This window comes from Anolis carolinensis, chromosome 3, assembly GCF_035594765.1.
Source record: "Anolis carolinensis isolate JA03-04 chromosome 3, rAnoCar3.1.pri, whole genome shotgun sequence".
NCBI classification, from domain to species: Eukaryota; Metazoa; Chordata; class Lepidosauria; order Squamata; family Dactyloidae; genus Anolis; species Anolis carolinensis.
The window spans coordinates 28,574,102-28,596,099 of NC_085843.1; the positions used below are offsets into that span (position 1 = coordinate 28,574,102).

The 21,998-nt window shown below is 37.2% G+C and overlaps 1 protein-coding gene across 2 annotated transcripts in view; it reads right to left on the reverse strand.

Annotated features, from left to right (window-relative positions):
* Positions 1 to 2,095: 2,095 nt before the first annotated feature.
* The window catches only part of micu2 (mitochondrial calcium uptake 2), a 92,760-nt gene continuing 72,857 nt past the window's right edge, over positions 2,096 to 21,998 (reverse strand). Inside the window, exons 7-12 of one of the 2 annotated variants that reach the window (XM_003219270.4) lie at positions 21,425 to 21,490; positions 15,543 to 15,640; positions 7,113 to 7,284; positions 6,768 to 6,876; positions 4,635 to 4,792; positions 2,096 to 2,723 (exon numbers count right to left, since the gene is read on the reverse strand). In XM_003219270.4, coding sequence (XP_003219318.3) covers positions 2,619 to 2,723; positions 4,635 to 4,792; positions 6,768 to 6,876; positions 7,113 to 7,284; positions 15,543 to 15,640; positions 21,425 to 21,490 — 708 coding nt within the window. In that variant the 3' untranslated portion in view covers positions 2,096 to 2,618. The remainder of the gene's footprint in view (positions 2,724 to 4,634; positions 4,793 to 6,767; positions 6,877 to 7,112; positions 7,285 to 15,542; positions 15,641 to 21,424; positions 21,491 to 21,998) is intronic. The other variant, XM_008107994.3, reaches the window with a different exon arrangement.

The following is a 21,998-nucleotide window of genomic DNA, read 5'->3' on the forward strand; positions in this document are numbered from 1 at the left end:
CTTGCCTGGAACTATTACTTCTAAAGTTCGGGCACCCAGGGTAGGGGAAGCTCTAGAGTGGTACAGAACCAAAACCTTCCACGGATACCAAAAATCCATGAATGCTCAAGTCTCATTAAATAAAATGGCACAGTAAAATGGCAGCCCTTGCATAAAGTGGTAAACAATCCAGATTTGTCAGAAACAGCCTGTGGATCTGTGAAATCCATGTACTGTTTCCCACACAGAAAATCAAGATTTGCCAACATTTTCCAGTTGTGACTGGTTGAATCTGTGGGTGCCAAATCCATGGAAATGGAAGCAAAATACATTTCAGGTGACTACTGTGAGATTAGTATTGGGATCAATGCATTTTTAAAAATGAAATCTGAAGCAATTGCTTAGTCTTTTCCCTCTCTAACCCTCATCTCTTCTGTGGAATTTGACAGAGCATTTATATTAGTTACCCACCAATCTACCAAATATTCAACTACCTATCATGAATTTACAGGCAGAGTTGGTTTTCCTTTAACATACTTTCTCAAAATATGCTTTCTGGCACAGATGGAAGGAAACTGAGGTACTGCAGAGCTACTCCCTCAAAAGAGTTCTCAAGCAGCAAATGCTGAAAGATAATCAAAGGTAAAACAAGAAATGTGTTTCTAAGGCCGCTTCTACATTGTCCTTATATTCCAGTATCTCATCCAAGAGCATCTGCTTATTCGAGATTATATGGCAGTGGAGACTCATATAATCTAATTCAAAGCAGATAACCTTGGATCAGATCCTGGGATATAAGGACAGTATAGAAGGGGCTTAATTTAAAAATACAATTGAGCTACTGTACCTATATGATCAGAATACAGTATTAACAATAATAACAAGCTGGCTGAGCCTAACCCAAAGTTGTACAGCATGCAGTATTTAGAATAGCCTCCTCACCCTGCATATCGAGAAGTAATAAATAAACTTCATAATTCTCGATTAGCATTGAATATTGTACCATCCCATGCCAATCAAGGTAGCCAATTGCAACATTCACACTTACCTTGGGCAGACAAGAGTTCTTCCTCCCACCCTGGACATTCCACAGATATATAAACCCCACTTGCCTAGTTTCCAACAGATCTCACAACCTCTGAGGATGCCTGCCATAGATGTGGACAAAATGTCAGGAGATAATGTTTCTGGAATATGGCCATACAGCCCGGAAACCTCACAGCAACCCAGTGATTCTGGCCATGAAAGCCTTTGACAACACAGTATTAAATATGTTGAGCAAACCTGGTCTTACATGAAGGAATGCAATACAATATAGTTTTACTCCAGACAAAGCTGCTTCTGCCAGTGGAACTGAAAGGGTGGAGGAAATCCCCCCTCTATCTTGCACACTTTCAAAACCAGTTCTGAAGGGTTTGGTGATCTTCTGGATCAGAATTTCAAAGGGCAAGTGGAGGGCTGCAGAGGGTAGGAGAGGAGAACTCTCACAATATGAACAGACTTCTGCTTGTGTGATGTTCAATTTCCCTCTAGGTCAGCAGTTCTTTTTATTAGGCTACATTTTGCTGGTGAGTTTGTGCAATTCTGGATCCCATAAAACCCTACAATCAACTGAATGTGAATGTTGGGCCTCCAGTTTTTTGCACAGTAAAATTTGGATTTATAGTTCACAGTCTTTTACTTGCAGTGAAGTAACACCTCTCCCCCACATTCCAGTATTTTGAAGTCCTTCTTTCTCCTGACACCCACTCCTGAGATAACCAGGCTGTGATGAGGTAAAACACATACTGTAGTAGTAAGCCAAGGCAGAAATGTATACATTAAATCCTGATGGAAGCGTAGGAGTAAGCAAGGCCAGAAGCAGTTTCATTTATATACACAGGAAGACTTGCTTTCTTTAATTTTGAGCTGTACTGAACTTCAAGTTCATTTTCACACCATTTGCACATCTGAAGTTTATGTAAACATTTTTGCATTTCCAGATTGGAGTGAGAGATGCAAACTCTATTGCAAACAAAGCTTTAAAAAATGCACGATTATAAGAATATAAGTAGGATATAATGATGATGGTGATAACAGGATTTTCTAGACTACAGAGATTTCAAACACACACTCATTAATGTGTCCTAAAAGTTGGAAGCCACTTTTTATTCATAATGTACATGATATTTAAAAGTGGATATCTTGCAGTCATTTCAGTGCTAGTGAATCCTATGAGGCCAGTAATCCATAGTTTGAGAATTACAGTCTCAAAATGGTTTTGGCATTAGAACATTCATTCTGGCATTGGAGTTTTTCTTCTCTTTAATTCCTTAAGGGACGGAAAGGCATTTGGAGTCATCTGGTGCTGTTAACAAGACTTGCCACCTTTAAAAACATACTCGTAATAATCTTAAAAAACCCATTGGTTAGAATTTCAATACTACCTGAAATTCAAACACTTTTAATGAAAGCTATAAATCACAAAACTCTTCATCTTCTCCATTATACTGATAGATATAGCGAAATTATATTGAGAAAAACAAATGTTCAACATTTAACAGTATTATAAAATGATTGCTTTGTATATCAACGTAATACAAAAAAGAGAGGCAAATCCAGACATTCATGGTAGCAAAATGACATTGTTATGGATGTGTTTAAAAAGGACTTTTCCCTGTTCGCTTCCAGACTTCCTTTGCTCCTTTAATGGTCTCTCTTTTCACACATTTCCAGTAACCCTCGACTCCTTGCTGCTGAGGTACCTGTTTTTTAAAAAGCAATGGTTATCACTTTGGGTTTAAGTTGTATTTTTATAGCTGAATACATGGGATGAAGCAAATCTATGATTTGGCTGAAACCACATTCCTAATTCTGTCTGACTCTAATGCAGCTCTGTACTCTGGAATGAAGAGGTCTCTGTGTGGTCTTCTGCATCAATATCTACAGATGTGTATACACAGAATTTCTTGTGATTCTTTTATAGTTGTTGCAAAATCCCACAAAACTGCTAGGTTCTGCTTATTTGCCATTGCTGTTCATTAAGGCTGTATCTACACTGCCATATATCCCAGGAATTAATCCATATTATCTGTTTATATCAGATTATTTGGCCATGCAGACTCACATAATCAAGTTCAAAGCAGATAATCTGGGATCAGATCCTCAGATATAGGGCAGTGCAGATCCAGCCTAAGTTAGCCTTTGCTAAGGCTGTAGCCACAGCAAAAAGAGACAGTGAACTGTATGCTTTAATAAGACTACACTGTGACTAAACTGAATTTTAAAAATCAAACAAACCGAAGGTGGCTTATAACTTGCCTAAAGACGATAATAAGAAATACTTTTATTGACCTTCTAATTCAAACCTTCAACTTCTTTTTAATGAATCCTGCACTCCTTGCCCTGCTTCTTGTATGTAGACTTTATTTCCTGCTCTAGAAATATGCAGCTTTTTCTCAGCTAAGATTCTGGATCCATAAAACATGAACCAGTGTCTTCTCACTGTTTTTTTCCCAAGTGGGCTATGAAAACTATCTCCTTTGACTTATTCGTTAGTTACACTACTGTTGATGCAACAATTTTGCAGCCATTGTACAAGAGGGATGGTTGTCACTGGGGTATTTCACAGAAGCTGTATCATTTTAAGGCACCTATTTGGTCAAAAACATCAACAATCACCCATCATTATTGCTTTGATGTTCACATTAGAGTTGAAGTTATTTTGGGAAAAGTGGCACTCCATCTCTTCTGTTCTGATGTGTCCCCCCACTTACCAATAGGTATAATTGCTATTCCTGAGTGAGTGGCACACACAACCATAAAGGACACGTAGTTAAACTGTGATTCTTTACACAACTGACCCTTCTCTCTATGGGGCATCTGTGTTTTTTCTTCAGATTTAGGAAGGTGATTTTCCAATAAATGGAGAAACAGTTTTGTGTTCTTCTCTGACATTGTGTCACTTCTTATGGTGTTACTAATCTCTGTTTTGGTCTAGCATTGGTTTCTGCTCGTGGTAGAGTAAACTGAACCCTACATGCAACATCATACCTCCTTCAGGTAGGCCCTTTGAAATAAATGAGAATGTCAGATACTCCTAATTTAAGTCCCCTTTGATCTACTCTACACAAGAATACTGGATTTAGCCTTGAATAATGCACACTAATCTGAGAGTGCTGTTTTATATTTCTAAGCATCTTAACACAAGAATATTGATATGGATGGGTGGATCCACACTGAAGATTAACTGATTTTTTGGATCATGTGATTTTAATATTTATATTAGGATGTTTTTAATACTTTGTCTTAGTGTTTAAATGTTGTTTATGCCTATGCTTAATGGTTTTAATGATTTTAATTTATAGTTATATGTTAGTGTTTACTTATTATGATTTTTTTCTATTATATGTATGTTGGAATTGAATTTTTGCCATTAATATGTTGTAAACTGCCTTGAGCACCCCCACCCCACCCCACCTGGGGTGAGAAAGGCAGTATATAAATATAGTAAATAAACTAACGTATGTCTATAGAAAACCATGTAATGTGCTAACAAACTGACAAAAACTTTTCAAATACTTACAAATGACAGATTATATGGTCTATACATTATCTCTCTATTTGATATTGCTAAACATTTTTCCTGAATATTTTAGGGAAACGGCTTCTGTTACCCTTAAACCTCGATGCATTCTGTTCTTCAGAACTCCAAGGAACTCTGTGTGGCTGAGGCAATTATCTCCATCTAAATCAAAGATTTTGAAGATGGTGTCCAAAATATTTTCTGAGAGTTCCAGCCCTGTAACCACTTTCACAGCTCTCTTGAATTCAGCTAGCAAAAGAAAAAAAAATAACAATAAAATAACAACTGAGATTATTGGTCAATTTTATGGCACTACTCAGTGGAAAGATGCTTTATATGTAAGAAATAAATTATTCCTCCTGAATATATACAACATTAATATGAGCTGTGATAGCCAATAAAATATTAAAATATAAATCCATGAGGGCTACTGAAATTGCTTTACTCCAGACTATAAGCATTGTATGAGGCCTTTGAAGAAGAAGAAAGATTATTAGGTCTGAACAGTCCTTTTTTCAAATGAATTTGAATTTAGGTTACAGTGACTTGTTCAACAAGTCTTTAAAATTGCTGCAATACCACAATGAACTTCTTATCTTCTTTATAATGTCTTTCTGAATGACATGGCTGTTTTTTTCTTGAGTGTCTGCAGTATTAAAAAGAACTGGAAAAATGGCTTTTTTCACTTCCCCCTTATTTTATATTTGTCTGGAACTCCAGGACTCCTTTTCAATTTTTTTTTTGCAATATCAAGTTATCACTCTGTACATTTCTTTCACATTTTGTAAAAACAGTACACAGAATATAGAAAAAAACAAAATGGAAAGAAGGATAAAGCTTACATCTAGCACATTATACATATTTAGTAACACAAATGAAATTCAAATGGGGTTTATGAAACCCCATTTGAAACCATGAATGTAATTCAGTATCTAGCATCAATGTAGCTAACATCTTCTTCTCCCTCTCTCCTATTGCAAAGCCCAGGCCCCCCAAAATCTACTCCAGATTATGTTTTAGAGCACATGGGGAACTGCTAGGGGAGGGACATGGCAGTTCTGTCTGAGGCAATGAGTTCCTAAGGAAATACACAATTGGATCTTGGCATACATGTACATAACCAGAAGGACAGGTATAGAACAAGAGATTACAACAGGAGATCAACATGCTGTCTGTGGAGCCTGAGGATGTTGACAGGATCCTTGGAGAGGTGAGAGCCACTCCATGTGTTCTAAATCCTTGCTCTTACTGACTTCCAGGCCAGAAAGGAACTGACTAAGTGGATGAAGGGGGAAGTCAATGGCTTCTTAGAACAAGGCAGAGTTCCAGCTTGCCTAAAGGAGGCAGATGTGAGGCCTTTATTAAAAATGCAATCCCTGAACATCTCTATAATGGAAGATTATCAGCCAATGCACAACCTTTTGTTATTGAGCAAGGTTTTGGAGTGTTTTACTCTATTCCTTCCTGGAAGGGCAAACCCAAAAAGCAGTGCTGGGGGACTCTTAATTGAACCCCTGGCCGTTGACCTGTGGGATCCCTCAGGGCTGCCTTGTCCCCCATAGAATCATAGAATAGTAGAGTTGGAAGAGACCTCATGGGCCATCCAGTCCAACCCCCTGCCAAGAAGCAGGAAATCGCATTCAAAGCACCTCCGACAGATGGCCATGTTATTTAACATATACATGAAACCATTGGCAGAGATCATCTGGAGTTTTGAGGTGCAGTACCATCCATATGCAGATAACTCAGTTTGATTACTCCTTCCCATCCCAAGCCAAGGAGGCGGTCCTGGTCCTAAACTAGTGTCTATCATCATAATAAACTAGATGAGGCCAAACAAACTGAAACTTAAACCAGACAAGATAGTGGTGTTCCTGGTCATATCAGGAACAGGGATTCAGTCTGTGCTGGATGGAGTTACACACCCCCTGAAGACACAGGTTTGCAGTTTGGGTATAGTCTGGACTCCATGTTGAACCAAGAGGCCCAGGTTTCTGCAATAGCTGGAAGTGCCTTTGCATATTTAAAACTTGTGCACTAAATGTGAACGTTCCTTGAGGTGCCAGATTTGGTCATGGTGCTCCATGCCTTAAGAGTTTGGTAGTCACTGACTAAAAATAAACTAAGTGGCATAAAATAATTATATACAGCATCGTATGAGAAAGGGCTTCCAATGCCATTTTCTTTCTTTGTAAATTTAGAGCTGTGGGGTTCATGCGCTTACCCTGTTTAACTGGACGGCTAGCTATAGTAAACATTTTCAAGGCTATTGAAAAGTCTTCTAAGCGGTTTGTAAACTGGCAGAATGTTTTGAATTCCTCCATACTGATACTCTGGAAAAGAAGAAACAGATTTAAGTTGTGATTTGTAGGCAATAGATAAAATAATCTTAAGGATTTAACAGACTAATAAACAATTAGCCAAATCATAAAGATTATAACAAACAAAATCATAAAGATTGCAACAACAAACTGAGAATAATAGTTTTATTATCCTTTAACATTGATTAAGAATGTTCTTCAACTGCACTTTAAATAAATAAATTTAAATTTAGGTACATTATACAAACCTCCCCTGCTTGGATCCTCTCCTTCACATTTTGCCAGTAAATTTCATTGTTCTCCTCTTCAGTGAAATACAGCAGCCACTCTACGAAATCTTCCTTTCTCATGCAGGTTAGACCTTTAGCAAACTGAATGAATTCCATTTCTTGCACCTCTGTTTGTAAATTCTGCATAAACCTAACAAGTAAAAATTACAACACCATTCAACACATACCAAAGAATATAAATGATTTTAGTGGGCGGATTCAAGGGAAACTCACACATTTCAGGCATATACTGATATCACTATATACAGAAATAACATCAGTTTGGTTCATTATTTTAACAAAGCAAAACAAGATCCAAAATCCACAAAAAGTTATATCTTTATATTTAGGATCATCTGTTGTGGCAAAACATGGATTAGAGTAAAGCAAGAAATGCAGTATACGAAGTGCTGGCTCCTAGGTATGCAGAAATACCAACTTCTATAACATTACAGAGCACCAGAAATCATATAAAGTAATGTAACCAATCTAACAGAACCTAACAAACCTAACAGAAGCTGAAGAGATCAAGAATAGGTGGCGAGAATATACAGAAGATCTGTATAGGAAGGATAATAATATAGAGGATAGCTTTGATGGTGTAGTGAGTGAATTAGAACCAGACATCCTGAGGAGTGAGGTTGAATGGGCCTGAAGAAGCATTGCTAACACCAAGGCAGCAGGAGACGACGAGATCCCAGCTGAGCTGTTTAAAATCTTGGAAGGTGATGCTGTCAAGGTGATGCATGCCATATGCCAGCAAATATGGAAAATACAAGATTGGCCATCAGATTGGAAAAAATCAATTTATATCCCCATACCAAAAAAGGGAAACGCTAAAGAATGCTCAAACTTCTGTACAGTGGCACTTATTTCCCATGCCAGTAAGGTAATGCTCAAGATCCTGCAAGGCTGACTCCAGCAATACATGGAGCGAGAGTTGCCAGATGTCCAAGCTGGGTTCAGAAAAGGCAGAGGAACAAGAGACCAAATTGCCAATATCCGCTGGATAATGGAGGAAGCCAGGGAGTTTCAGAAAAACATCTACTTCTGCTTTATTGACTATTCTAAAGCCTTCGACTGTGTGGATCATAATAAACTATGGCATGTTCTTGGTGGTATGGGGATACCAAGTCACCTTGTCTGTCTCCTGAGAAATCTGTATGAAGACCAAGTAGCCACAGTAAGAACAGATCACGGAACAACAGACTGGTTCAAGATTGGGAAAGGAGTGCGGCAAGGCTGCATACTTTCACCCTACCTATTCAACTTGTACGCAGTACACATCATGCGACATGCGGGGCTTGAGGAATCCAAGGCCGTAGTTAAAATTGCTGGAAGAAACATTAACAACCTTAGGTATGCAGATGATACCACTCTGATGGCCGAAAGCGAGGAGGAGCTGAGGAGCCTTATCATCAAGGTGAAAGAAGAAAGTGCAAAAGCTGGGTTGCAGTTAAACGTCAAGAAAACCAAGATAATGGCAACTATACCTATTGATAACTGGCAAATAGAGGGAGAAAACGTGGAGGCAGTGACAGACTTTATATTTCTAGGTGCAAAGATCACTGCAGATGCAGACTGCAGCCAGGAAATCAGAAGACGTTTACTTCTTAGGAGAGCAATAGCCAACCTTGACAAAATAGTGAAGAGCAGAGACATCACACTGGCAACGAAGGTCCGCATAGTTAAAGCAATGGTATTCCCCATAGTTACCTATGGATGCGAGAGCTGGACCATAAGGAAGGCTGAGCGAAGGAAGATAAGATGCTTTTGAACTCTGGTGTCGGAGGAAAATCCTGAGAGTGCCTTGGACCGTAAAAAGATCCAACCAGTCCATCCTCCAGGAAATAATGCCCAGCTGCTCACTGGAGGGAAGGATATTAGAGGCAAAGCTGAAGTATTTTGGGCACATCATGAGGAGACAGGAAAGCTTGGAAAAGATCACGATGCTGGGGAAAATGGAAGGAAAAAGGAAGAGAGGCCGACCAAGTGCAAGATGGATGGACAGTATCCTTGAAGTGACTGGGTTGACTTTGAAGGAACTGGGGGTGGTGATGGCCGACAGGGAGCTCTGGCGTGGACTGGTCTATGCAGTCACGAAGAGTCGGAGATGACTAAACGACTGAGCAGCAGCAACAAATCTATTACTTACTGACTCATGTAAATTAAGTTTTTAAATATAAAAAGCAGCAAGAACATGGATGTGCGATTATTAACTTTCTTACTGTAGTTCTGTACATATTTTCCATTGGGTAAATATATTTACAGCTGTACTGTTAATAATGCTCATAGTTTTACTTTTATGAAAAAAAAGGTTTCCCAATGTGTTTTTAAGCAGTTCTGCCACTAGGGTGCTCTAAATCCACATACTATTTATTAGATGTTGTAGGTATGGGCTGAAAAAGACTAGTGCTGCAAATGGCAAACCATTGCTGAGAATTCTTTGTTAAACAAAAGCTCATGAAATTAGTAGGGTTGCCATTAGTCGACAGGCAACTTGAGGCACATACACATGAATGTATGTTCAAGAATTACTAGAACAACAATGTGAAAAATAAAGGTCAGTGTAAAACCCATGTAATCAACCAGGTAGAAATCACACAGAACTATAAAACAAGTCAGGTGGTCTTAAAATAGAGATTATTTGGGAAATGTTTAATACATTATGGGCCAATTTTCTTTCATGTTCTTTTTTTAATGAGGCACATTTATATCCTGCCTTTTCTCCAATGAACTAGGCATCACATAAGGTTCTCTTTTTCTCAAACTTATCCTTTTAACCATATCCTGAAGTTGGTTGAGAGAGAAGCTGGTCCAAGATCACCAAGCTGAGTTTTAAGGCTCAATGGAGATTTGGACCTATCAATCCCAGTCCAAACTCTACGCCCCACTGGCTTCCAATTCAAACAAAGTGAATTGTTATAGACGCACCCTATATTCCATTTTTTTTTATTTTTATATCCAATATTACATATACTTAGGAACTTTATAAAATGAATCCCGTGCAAAATCCAGACACATATTTTAGAAAAATCATTTTATTTGTTCATTTTAGAGTGAAAATAAAGTTTCTTTCAGTTTATCATTTTTTCAAATTCCAGCAAATTGTTTTATAAACTTTGTATGTATGAAAGTGTGACCCCAAATCCATGGACCCCCATATAAAACAACTAAGCAGCTTTGCTTTCTCAAACTCACAACATAACCTGAACACCAGCTAGAGCTTATTCAAAATTAGCTGAAAGCAAAACAAGAAATGATATTCCTCATTTTTATCAATATGTACTTTTAATATAGAGAGTTTTGCACATCATTCTGCCCAATATGATTTATTGGTGTAGTTGTGATTTACTGTGTATTTGTGCTGTCTTTCCACTAAAACAAAAGGTTTTTATGGTGCACTTACTGTTTATGTTAATGCATTTTAATATTGTAATTGCTGTGAGTTTCTCAAAACATTTGTGGGCTAAATATGCACATTCAATAAAGCAAAATTTTAATCATTGTATTCTGGTAATGTGCCTTGCTAGACAGAAATATGAGTTATCAAAATACATCAGAATACTGCAGTTACTTTTCTAGTAGATATCTGCTTTGGAAGCTACTAAGAAAAAAAGTGCAAAGAACAAACTATTTACATAAATACTAATTTCAAATCAGTTTGAATAGAATTAACAAAGAGAAAGGTAAAATTTGCACATCAATGCAGTATTTAAAAGTAAATGTAGATAAAGCAGAAGAGAATGTTAGTAACTTTTGCAATGCTTTCCAGAATCTGATGGAAGGTTGAACAGTTCTAAAAGATGGAAATAGTGGAAAGGTACTGATCTGGAGCCAACTTTTTCCACCAAAAGTGGCAACTACCTTCTATCCTGTAGACTCCTGTTGCTTTTCAAAATGTACTGGGGATGCCTGGAAGACTCTTGGGAACAATGTTTTAGAGTGCAAATCTGTTTTTCATATTTTCTTCAAATTCTAACAGGATATTCTTTAGGTTATATTTTAGTACAATTATTGATTTAGTGTTATTCTTCAGCTTCATGGTAATTTTTGATATTAGCAGTTCGTGGTCTGTGCCACAATCTGCTTGTGATCTTGTTTTTCAAAAGAAGAGCTTCTTTATTGTCAAATGATGTAGTGTCTTTGGTCCATTGAAGAATATGCTTGAAATGAAAAGACTGTTGGTCTAAAAAAATTTAGACAGCTGCTTTCCAGCTTAATTTCTTAAACTACAATCTTCAATTCTGCTCTGTTTCCAACCTATGTGTTCCAATCACTTATCACTACCAACTTTGCACACTTTAGTTTAGTTTTTAGTAAAACTTTAGTTTTTAGTAAAATAACCGTGAAACCAAATATCACTTCAGTGGAGTGCTAAAGAGTATTGTGGTGATCAAACCCAAGCTCTACAAAGTGATTTGCCTTTTGCCTCAAATTTGCCTTTGTGTGAAATTAATTACATCTTGAGCTTTTTGTCATGCATAGTGTTGATGTAGGAATTTTGCAAGTAAAGAGGATAGTGGAGAATGCAAGATTCTGTTATGGAATGGGTTCGCCTATTAGTAATTTTTCTGCCGAGCTCCAAAGGGCACTAGCCACTACTGTGACATGATTTACAGTGCTTCCACAAGGCAAAAATTGGACACTAGCCTAGAGTTACGTGTTGCAAATAACAAATGAGTCCATGAACTAGAAGTCGCAATGCTAGGCAATTTTATTTTAGCATTTTGGAAAAAAAGGGGAATTTATTAATAACACATAAATGCCATTAAGCCTTATGAATGAATCCTTCCCCCCACCTTGCCTTCATGTGAAGGAATGTAAATTACACAGGTAACTATATCTAAAGCTTGTGTGACAGGTTTTAAAGCAGCCTAATCAAACGTAATCACTCCTGCTTTCTCTAGCTACTCCACTGATCAATGGAAAACCTTTCTAACAAGAACTTGGAAAATGATAAAAGCATTCACCACCATTTTCCCCCTGCCTTGACAATTATCTACGTCTGTACAGCTCATCAGTCAACTCTTGTAAAAACATCGTTGCACTTTGATCAGAAAGCCAACAATGGCTTCCCATGTGAGGTAAAAATGTTGTGAAAAGCCATCAGATAGAAATCACATTTTCCCTGAACAATAGAAAGCCAGAAATGATGTGCTTGAGTTACTTGCAAATAAAATAATGTGAAAAGTGATATCTCCACAGAGGGAGACACTGATCTTTTCATTCACCTTTCTGTGCATTAAAACAAACTTTACTGCCATGTCACAATGCAGATGGAATGGGTATAAACGGGAAGTGATAAGGAGACGCATTCCAAGTGCACGAAAAGCAAATGCCACTGTTGAAAAATTACCTGTATTAAACCCTACGCTTATCCCAACACTTTAAAAGCAAAATGTGGGAGTTCAATTTTGATTACATGTTTCTATCTGTGAGGTAGACAAAGGTCTTTAACCTACATTTGTTGAATGTAGTAGGTACACAGTATTATCAGTGTTATGCCTCACTGGGTCAATGCAGGATTTTATCTAATTACCTGAGACATTCCAGTTCACACTATAAACGCAAACAACCTTTTATGGGTGCACTCTGGCCTTTCCTTTGTTAAGAGGCCCTACTGTATTTACAGAAAGGCAAGCAAAAGGAGTGTTAAACTTATTTAGAGTTCTCCGAAGAACTTCAAAGGCTTATTTTCTTAAAGACTGCTATGCACCTGAACCACTAGAAGAAAATCATTTTCACAGAATTTGAACCCCCCTCAAGTCCTCTGTTTTGTTTTGACTGAATGAAGATATCGTGTTTCCCTGAAAATAAGACAGTGTCTTATATTAATTTTTGCTCTCAAAGATGCACTAGGTCTTATTCTCAGGGGATGTTTTATTTTTCCATGAAGAAGAATTCGTATTTATTGTTGAACAAAAAATGTACATTTATTATATACTGCACAGTAATTGTCAACACAAACCAGCATAACCAGGCAAACTGAATCCTATCAAGAATTTCTTGTTACTACCATTATTTTCATGTAAAACAATATATGGTATGTACATTTACCGATCCTGCATGCTCTGCTGTTCTGTTTGGTGGGCTTGCTTCCAAACAAAAACTTTGATAGGTCTTACTTTCATGGGAGGCCTTATATTTAGCAATTCAGCAAAACCTCTATTAGGTCTTATTTTCAGAAGATGTCTTATTTTCGGGGAAACAGGGTAGGTAGCAATATTGATCTATAAGGGGGATTAGGACCTTAGGTAAATATGGGGTAATATTTACAATAAATCAAAACCATAAAATAGTAAGGATTTTCTTGAATTTTCCAGAACTTCAATTTGAGGACAAAGGGGTTTCAGTGGTGGAGAGAAAGGTGTTTATGGGAATGGTGAAAAAGTTAGTTGGGAAGAGTCTACAAAACAACTGCTTCCTGATAAAGGAAGGAACCACATACTTCAAGGGGTCCTGTGCTCTACTTGCCCTTATGATCGCATGAGGTTGGATCCAGAGTCCATGTGGACAGAAGATGCCTCCATTCACCCAGGGACAGGTTCTGCTCTCAAGAGTCTGCCCACATCATCAAAATATAAAGAAAATATTAACTTATTGGTCACTGTCAAGTCAGGTTGTTTTGTTGTGAACCATACTTAGATTCTCTTATGTTTGGTCAACAGTGAATATAAATGTCTGAGCAGACAGAAAGCATACAGAAAAATACCATCTAGTTTTTGCTTGGCGGTAAAATACGGATTCATAGGAGAATACACACATATAAAACTAAAGTGTAAAATAGCCCTGTGAGAATTTCTTAACCAGATATTTCACTTGCAGCTAATTCTGCAAAAAAAGAAAAAAAGAAAAAAAAAGACAGCAACACAAGTTCTAATTATCTGTTTCTTAGGGAATTTTCTTTGCTTAACTACCTAGAAAGATGAATAGCTTCAAATCTGTTTCCCTTCATTTAGTGAATACATGATTTTTAAATGTGCTTTTTAGCAGTGTTGAAAAACTGATTAAAAGTCTTTTGAATATCAAATTATGCTAATTCAATGAAGAATTCACTAAAACCTATATAGCCTGGGTAGAATCCCATTAAGTCCTTCTTTTCATGGAATGACTTCTTTTTATCAAAACTAAGGTGGAATGGTTTCCACTTCCTCCGCCAGCCCTCCCTCTTTGCTTTTTCAATATATGCTTTAGAGCAGGGGTCCCCAAACTAAGGCCCGGGGGCCGGATGTGGCCCTCCAAGGTCATTTACCTGGCCCCCGCCCTCAGTTTTATAATATATTTTATATCAGTTTTAATAATATAATATATTGTATATACATATAATATTTATAATAATCTTATATTATACAATATAATACTAATAGTAATACCATATAATAATATTAATTATATGTTATACATTACATATTATATAATAGTATAGTGGTATAGTTTAATATAGTAATATATAATGCTAATATTGTGTTATGCTGCTCTGAGTCCCTTCGGGGTGAGAAGGGTGGGATATAAATGTAGTAAATAAATGCAGTAAATAAATTATTAATTTTAGACTTAGGCTCAGCCAAAGTCTGACATAACTTGAAGGCACACAACAACAACAATCCTAATTAACTTGACTATCTCATTGGCCAGTAGCAGGCCCACATTTTCCATTGAAATCCTAATAGGTTTATGTTGGTTAAAATTGTTTTCATTTTTAAATATTGTATTGTTCTTTCATTGTTGTTGTTGTTGCTGCTGCTGCACTACAAATAAGACATGTGCAGTATGCATAGGAATTTGTTTGTATTTTTTTTTCAAATGATAATTCGGCCCCTCGACAGTCTGGAGGATTGTGGACCGGCCCTCTGCTTAAAAAGTTTGGGGACCCCTGCTTTAGAGAATAAGGAAACTCTCCGGAGCGATCTTTGTGGGGAGAACCTAGGCAGCTGAAAAATGAGAAACTATGTTTACATAATATTACATTACACCCTTTCTGCTTAATATTTTACTTAAAGTGAATAGCATGATATTTCTTCATTTCGGAAAGTGATGTAGAACATGAAATAAAAATATAAGTTGAATACCCTTTATGCACAATGTTATTTAAGATATTGTGTATAAAATTATAGCTAAATATCAAAGGTCTTATTAAAATTTAAGAATTGAGCAGGTTCTTCTGGGGAAGATATTCATGGCTGCAGTACCATAGATGTGAACACACAAAGAACAAATTTAACATGAATATACAACATTCAGCTGTGCTATCTGTCTGGATATTAGAAGAATACGAAAACTATATTTAAAAAGTCAGTAAGGCTTTATTCATGTGGGTTTCACACAACCCATAGACTGTAATATTTCACAACATAGACCAAACCAAGATGACAGGTAGATATTAAATAACAGCTTTTATAACTCTACCTGTGGAATTCACAATAATGAAGCTTTTCTTTCCCTCGTCTTCCAAAGAAATGAACCAGTAACATGGTATTAATACCACAATCTTCCAATTCCGGCTCCTGAAAAACACATATTTGAACCAGTCTTTAAAAAAATAATTTCACCATTTAATAATAGGATTATTCTACTTGCAGCTAACAATGAAGATTCCACAAAGGAAAAAATGCTTGAACAATGCTTGACTTATACTGAGGATCTAACTAATTCAAGAACTGAGCCAATGTATTTGTGATCTAAAAAAGTGCAACTTGACGTGTATCTGGAAACACCTATGGTATTTAGTACTTATTGTGTGCTACTAAAATCCTTCTCCAGTATGATGTATAATATTAGAACATGGTCTTTAGTTCTTTTCATCAGATACAACCAAATGTAGGTGAAATCCATCATGGTTTGGTAGGACAGATAAAATACTTCCAACTAAATACAAACAGTAGGATATTTGTAAGATACATCAGGGATTAATTTTATGAAGTGTGCCATGGTTCAGTGCTACTCAAACCAATTGATGGACTGGTGTCAGCCTGTGAGCCACTGACTGTGATCTGTGGTGAGTTTCCAAAAAAGAAAGAAACAACTGTAGCCAATGAGCAGAAAGATAGTGCCCATTCCCTGACACATTGGGTTGTCCACCACATCAGATAGCACTGTCCAACACACATTTTGTTGCCTCAAATGTTAGCCTGTTTCTGAGTATATATTTGACCTGCTAATGATACCAGTTTCCCCCCATCAACTCTACTTTTTGAGATACAGAACATATAGCATCTACCAGTTGCCATCTTCCTGCTCATGGAAAACCATAGAATCATAGCATCATAGAGCTGGAAGAGACCTCACAGCCCATCATGTCCAACCCCCTGCCAAGAAGCAGGAAAATCACACTCAAAGCACCCTCGACAGATGGCCTTCCAGCCTCTGCTTAAAAGCCTCCAAAGAAGGAGCCTCCACCACACTACAGGGAAGAGTTCCACTGCTGAACAGCTCTTACAGTTAGAAAGTTCTTCCTAATGTTCAGGTGGAATCTGCTTTCCTGTAGTTTGAAGCCATTGTTCCACGTCCTAGTGTCCAGGGCAGCAGAAAACAAGCTTGCTCCCTCCTCTCTATGACTTCCCCTCACATATTTATACATGGCTATCATGTCTCCTTTCAGCCTTCTCTTCTGCAGGTTAAACATGCCCAGCTCTTTAAGCCGCTCCTCATAGGGCTTGTTCTCCAGACCCTTGATCCCTCTCCTATAAACACCTTCCAGCTTGTCAACAACTTCCTTCAACTGCGGTGCCCAGAATTTGACACAGTGTTCCAGGTCTGGTCTGACCAAGGCAGAATAGAGGGGTAGCATGACTTCCCCAATTCTAGACACTATTTATGAAGGCCATATATAAGAAACTAGAGCTCATGCGTTCTATCCAATGCAATTTTCTGAACCGGTGCCCCAAATAACACCAGGAAAAGGCCTAAAAACCAAGTCACCAAGATGTTGCTGTTGTTGTTGTTGTTGGGCTGCGTAGTGTAAGAAGCATTTACCACAGTTCATGGAAACTCATGCTATAAAAACGATTCAGTCTACAAAGTGTCAGAGGAGTCTGTTTTTGTGGCAATGGTTAGCAATTATTTAAAAGCTGTGAACCTTGGTTAAGATCCCCTAAACAAATTTAGTTATGACCAATGAAGTTAAGTAGAATGTCCAGCTTTCTTCCCATCAGCAGACTTCCATGTCACTGAGAGATATGACCAACATACAAATATTATTGTGGTGAGTATCTTTTTAAAAAGTAGATTGGAATATAAATGCTGAAGAAATTTTATCTAACTTAAGGTCATTCCCGTGAATGATATGGGAGACAAACATTTCATTTACTATTGTTACTCTCCCATCTCTGCTGTCCTCTCTGGAGTTTTTCATTCAGGTGGACATCAGCAGCCATTAGTGGTGCAAACCACAAAAGAAAGTAAAGAACAAGAGGGAGGGAGATGCAGTAATAATAAGAAACCTTCAGCATGTTGCTTTGTGTAGTGTAGTATACATATGTAGGAACAAAACACCTTGCTGCAAATGAAAGAGAGACTGAGTGGATATATCTCACAGTTGAATTTTTTTACTATCAGAAAAGATAGATCTATTTAAAACAAAACATGTATTTTACTTATCCCAGTTAATTTACCCATTCAGAAGCCTAAAACCATAAAGAGTAAACTATTTCAATGTTTCTACATATGTCTTTCACCACTTAGGACTAAGTGGTATTTCTGTTAATATAGTTACCCACTAAGCAACATGGAATTCAGAGGAATCTCAACAGTACTGTACTTACGACATCTAAATAGCTGCTACATCTTTTATTCTGCTATAGAGGCAAGATGAAAGACAACCATGTACTCATAACATTAAATATTAATGGTGGTTTAGTTTCAGTAGTATGCACAAGATGAATTATGATTACTGAAAGAGAACACTTTTAAAGCCCAAGTTGCACTCTTGATTTGTTGCATGTCATTACTGATGTTGTTCTTATTATAATATTGGGTGACTGGACCTATTTTTTTACAAATGTTTGGAGGAATGAGACTTCCCAATCACTCTTTCCCATTCATGCTGACAGGATGAAACACAGAGTCAGCACACCCTGCTGGACAGGTGATTTGTCGGGCAGGCTGGAGCTGGAAATTTTGAAAATTCGGCAAAAGTACCTTCCACCCATTAAGTCCTTTTATCCACTGAAGATCTAAGCCATTTAAGGTGAAAAAGGGAATCTCTACCAACCCCCGATGGCGCAGCAGGTTAAACCGCTGAGCATCTGAATTTGCTGACTGAAAAGTCAGCAGTTTGAATCCGGGGAGCGGGGTGATTTCCTAGCTTCTGCCAACATGCAGATGTGAGTAGATCAATAGGTACCGCTCTGGTGGGAATGTAATGGTGCTCCAAGCAGTCATGCCAGCCACATGACTTTGGAGTTATCTACAGACAACGCCGGCTCTTCGGCTTAGAAATGGAGATGAGTGCCAACCCCCAGAGTTGGACACGACTAGACTTAATGTCAGGAAAAACCTTTACCTTTACTACCAACTTTCATTAAACAAATTTCTTAAAAGACATATATCTAGATAACACAACTGAATAAGTTTGTTGTTTTGTGCATTCAGGTTGTATTCAAGTTGTGGCGATGCTAGCGTGAACCCATCATGAGATTTCTTGACAAGATATTTTCAGAATTTTCTTAGCCAAGGGATACTCAGATGTGGTTTTGCTAATTTCTGAAATACAGTAGAGTCTCACTTATCCAAGCTAAACGGGCCGGCAGAAGCTTGGATAAGCGAATATCTTGGATAATAAGGAGGGATTAAGGAAACGCCTATTAAACATCAAATTAGGTTATGATTTTACAAATTAAGCGCCAAAACATCATGTTATACCACAAATTTGACAGAAAAAGTAGTTCAATACGCAGTCATGTTATGTTGTAATTACTGTATTTACGAATTTAGCACCAAAATATCACGATATATTGGAAACATTGACTACAAAAATGGCTTGGATTATCCAGAAGCTTGGATAAGCGAGGCTTGGATAAGTGAGACTCTACTGTATAGCCCAGCACCTGGTATTTGTTGGTGGCTTCCCATCTAAGTACTACTTAGGGATGACCTCATTTAGATTCTAAGATCAGATGGAATTTGGTGACATTGAGGATATTGGGCCTCATTATTTTTCCGTAAATCAAACTGTCCTACCTTAGGATTCAAATTTAATTCATTATTAAGTCTACTGGCATGTTAAGAGGATGAATCTTACTTCTTAACGTGTACCTTTGTATGCGATGCATACAAAGGTGTTTTCTAATAAAATATTATAGTATTATTTCCTAATAAAGTTTAATCTTTTCTTAATCCAGTCTGTAAGACGATTTATACAATTGCTTAATAATGCACTTTCATTTTAGAAAAGACTAAGCCTCTACTTTTTTATTCGTGGAGAAGGCTCAAGGACCTCTAGTTTAGTTTCCTACAATTGATCATCTGTAAATCTTCCAAATATAGTTATGACTTAATAGATTTATTGAATGAGGCTTCAGACTTAAATCTGAGGTAGAAAATAGATTACCTCAAAACTTGTGATTCAGAATAATTTAGTCTACATCACATAGAGAAGTTGTGGGCCTCCAGATATGGGTGGACCCCAGTTCCCATCAGCAACAGCCTTCTTTATCAATACTGAGGGATGAGAGAAACAGCAGCTTCTCCAACAGCTGAAGAGTCACAGGTTCCTCACCCATGAACTACAGATTAGTTATTTCAGACATGCACTCTTACGTTTCTTTGGGAATAAGTCCCACTGAATTCAATATTTTGCAAAACCGAAGGCTTTAATGAGAATCCTGTTGGCGCATTACATTGATGGTTGCACAATTTTTCCTGACAGTATTATGTAATTTACAGTGGTGGCAAAGGCAGGCACAACATTTCTCCAATTGCTTAGTTCCTTCACAGTTATTGCACCCACAGTCTTTTTCCTCCTGCCACCATTGCCTACGTTGGTGGTGTTCCACTAGCACAGTGCACTATCAGCACTCCAGTTTTTGGTTAGAATTATGTTTGAATTGAAGTAAGACATGTAACTTAATGCAATATGCAGTTACATATACTTAAAATATTGATGCATTACTTACATGAATATGTCTGAGTAATGTACAAATGACAATGAATAACAGCATAACAAATACTGCATAAAGCTTAAATTGAAACCAGCATAGCAATGGGGACAGAATGGAAAAGAAAAAATGTTCTTCCAACAAAACATGTGAATACAATGAAACCTATTTTAAATAAATAAGCACAGGATTATGCTACTAATATCTTTAAATTACATGGTGAAAGTACTTTAGAAATGCTTTGTAAAATAACTTAAAATCATATTTAAAATGAAAGACACTCCTTGCTTACTGTATTTTTATCTATGTGAATTTCAGGAATGCTGATAAGGAGTAAAAAAAATCTTTTTGACATTATAGTTTGAGTCAGCAGCTTAAATATTTCTTAGAAAGTTTTTGATGGATCAATTGGCATTTGGAAAGTGGAAGAACATTAGCGTATTGCAATGTAGCATTCAAAGAAATACTCCCGAAATTGGTCTAGTAGCCCTTTTACTGTTCTTTGGTTAAGTTCAGTTAAGCATAATCTTAGAGCAGTAGTTCTCAACCTGTGGGTGCCCAGGTGTTTTGGCCTACAACTCACAGAAATCCCAGAGAGTTTACCAGCTGTTAGGATTTCTGGGAGTTGAAGGCCAAAACATCTGGGGACCCACAGGTTGAGAACCACTGTTTTAGAGGGTTTATTCAACAAATTATTATGAATACTAAGGTTGTGTGACTACTTATTAAGTAAATGAAATAAATGTGGCTCTTTTAAAAACCAGAGCATGATCAAAAGCCAACTAGAATTATTTATGTAATTTTTTTAAAAAATTTACCTTATTTCTACCCTGCCTTTCTCTACCCCGAAGGAGTCTCAAGGCGGCTGCAAATGTAAGGTCAAAAGATCAGCCACTATCATTCGATTAATCAGAATAGATAATATGGATGCCATTGACTATAAGCTAGTTGTTGTTGTGTGCCTTCAAGACATTCCTGACCCTAAGGCCAACATATTATGGGATTTATTTGCAAACTTTGTTCAGAGGGGATTTACCATTGTCTTCTTTGAGGCAGAGACAATGTGAATTGTTCAAGGTTTCCCAGTTGGTTTTCCAAGACTGAATGGGGATTTGAATGGTGGTCTCCTGAGTAATAGTCTTCTTTAAAAAAAATCCTTCTTAGAAGGAAATCAATGGTTTTCTGGAGACTTACCAAAGTTAGTGCTTCCTCTCCTGAAATTTGGTTAAATTCATCTTGTTTTCCAATTATTTTTTGAAGCTGAAACAAAAATTATTCAGTAAATTGTCATCTTGCTTTATATTTCAGAGTATACATCTCTTAAAGCTACCTCATAATTACCAAAGTCTCACACAAAGAGAGAATAAAAATGCATGTAGGTGTATACATGAAACCCACATATTGATGGTAACATAGGGCAACTATATATGGACATAAACGCTGTTAGTTCCAGCTAGCGTAGCCTCAATCAGTCGACAGCAACTTGATAAGTAAACACTGTTTACCAGTGTTTAGTACATGTCATGGTTTGTACATACGAACTGTGAAATTCTCAGCACAGAAACTACAAATGAAGAGACAACATATAGGATCATATAATGAATGATGATGGGGGTTCATATTAACCCAGTATATTCCTTAAAGTAGAAAGTAGATTGTGACATGGAAATCAACTTTAAGATCATATATATTACTTCTCATTATACTTTCAACTGAGTAACCAGGAGTTGGATCATGTGGTTACAGGAAATGGTTGCTTGTCCACTCT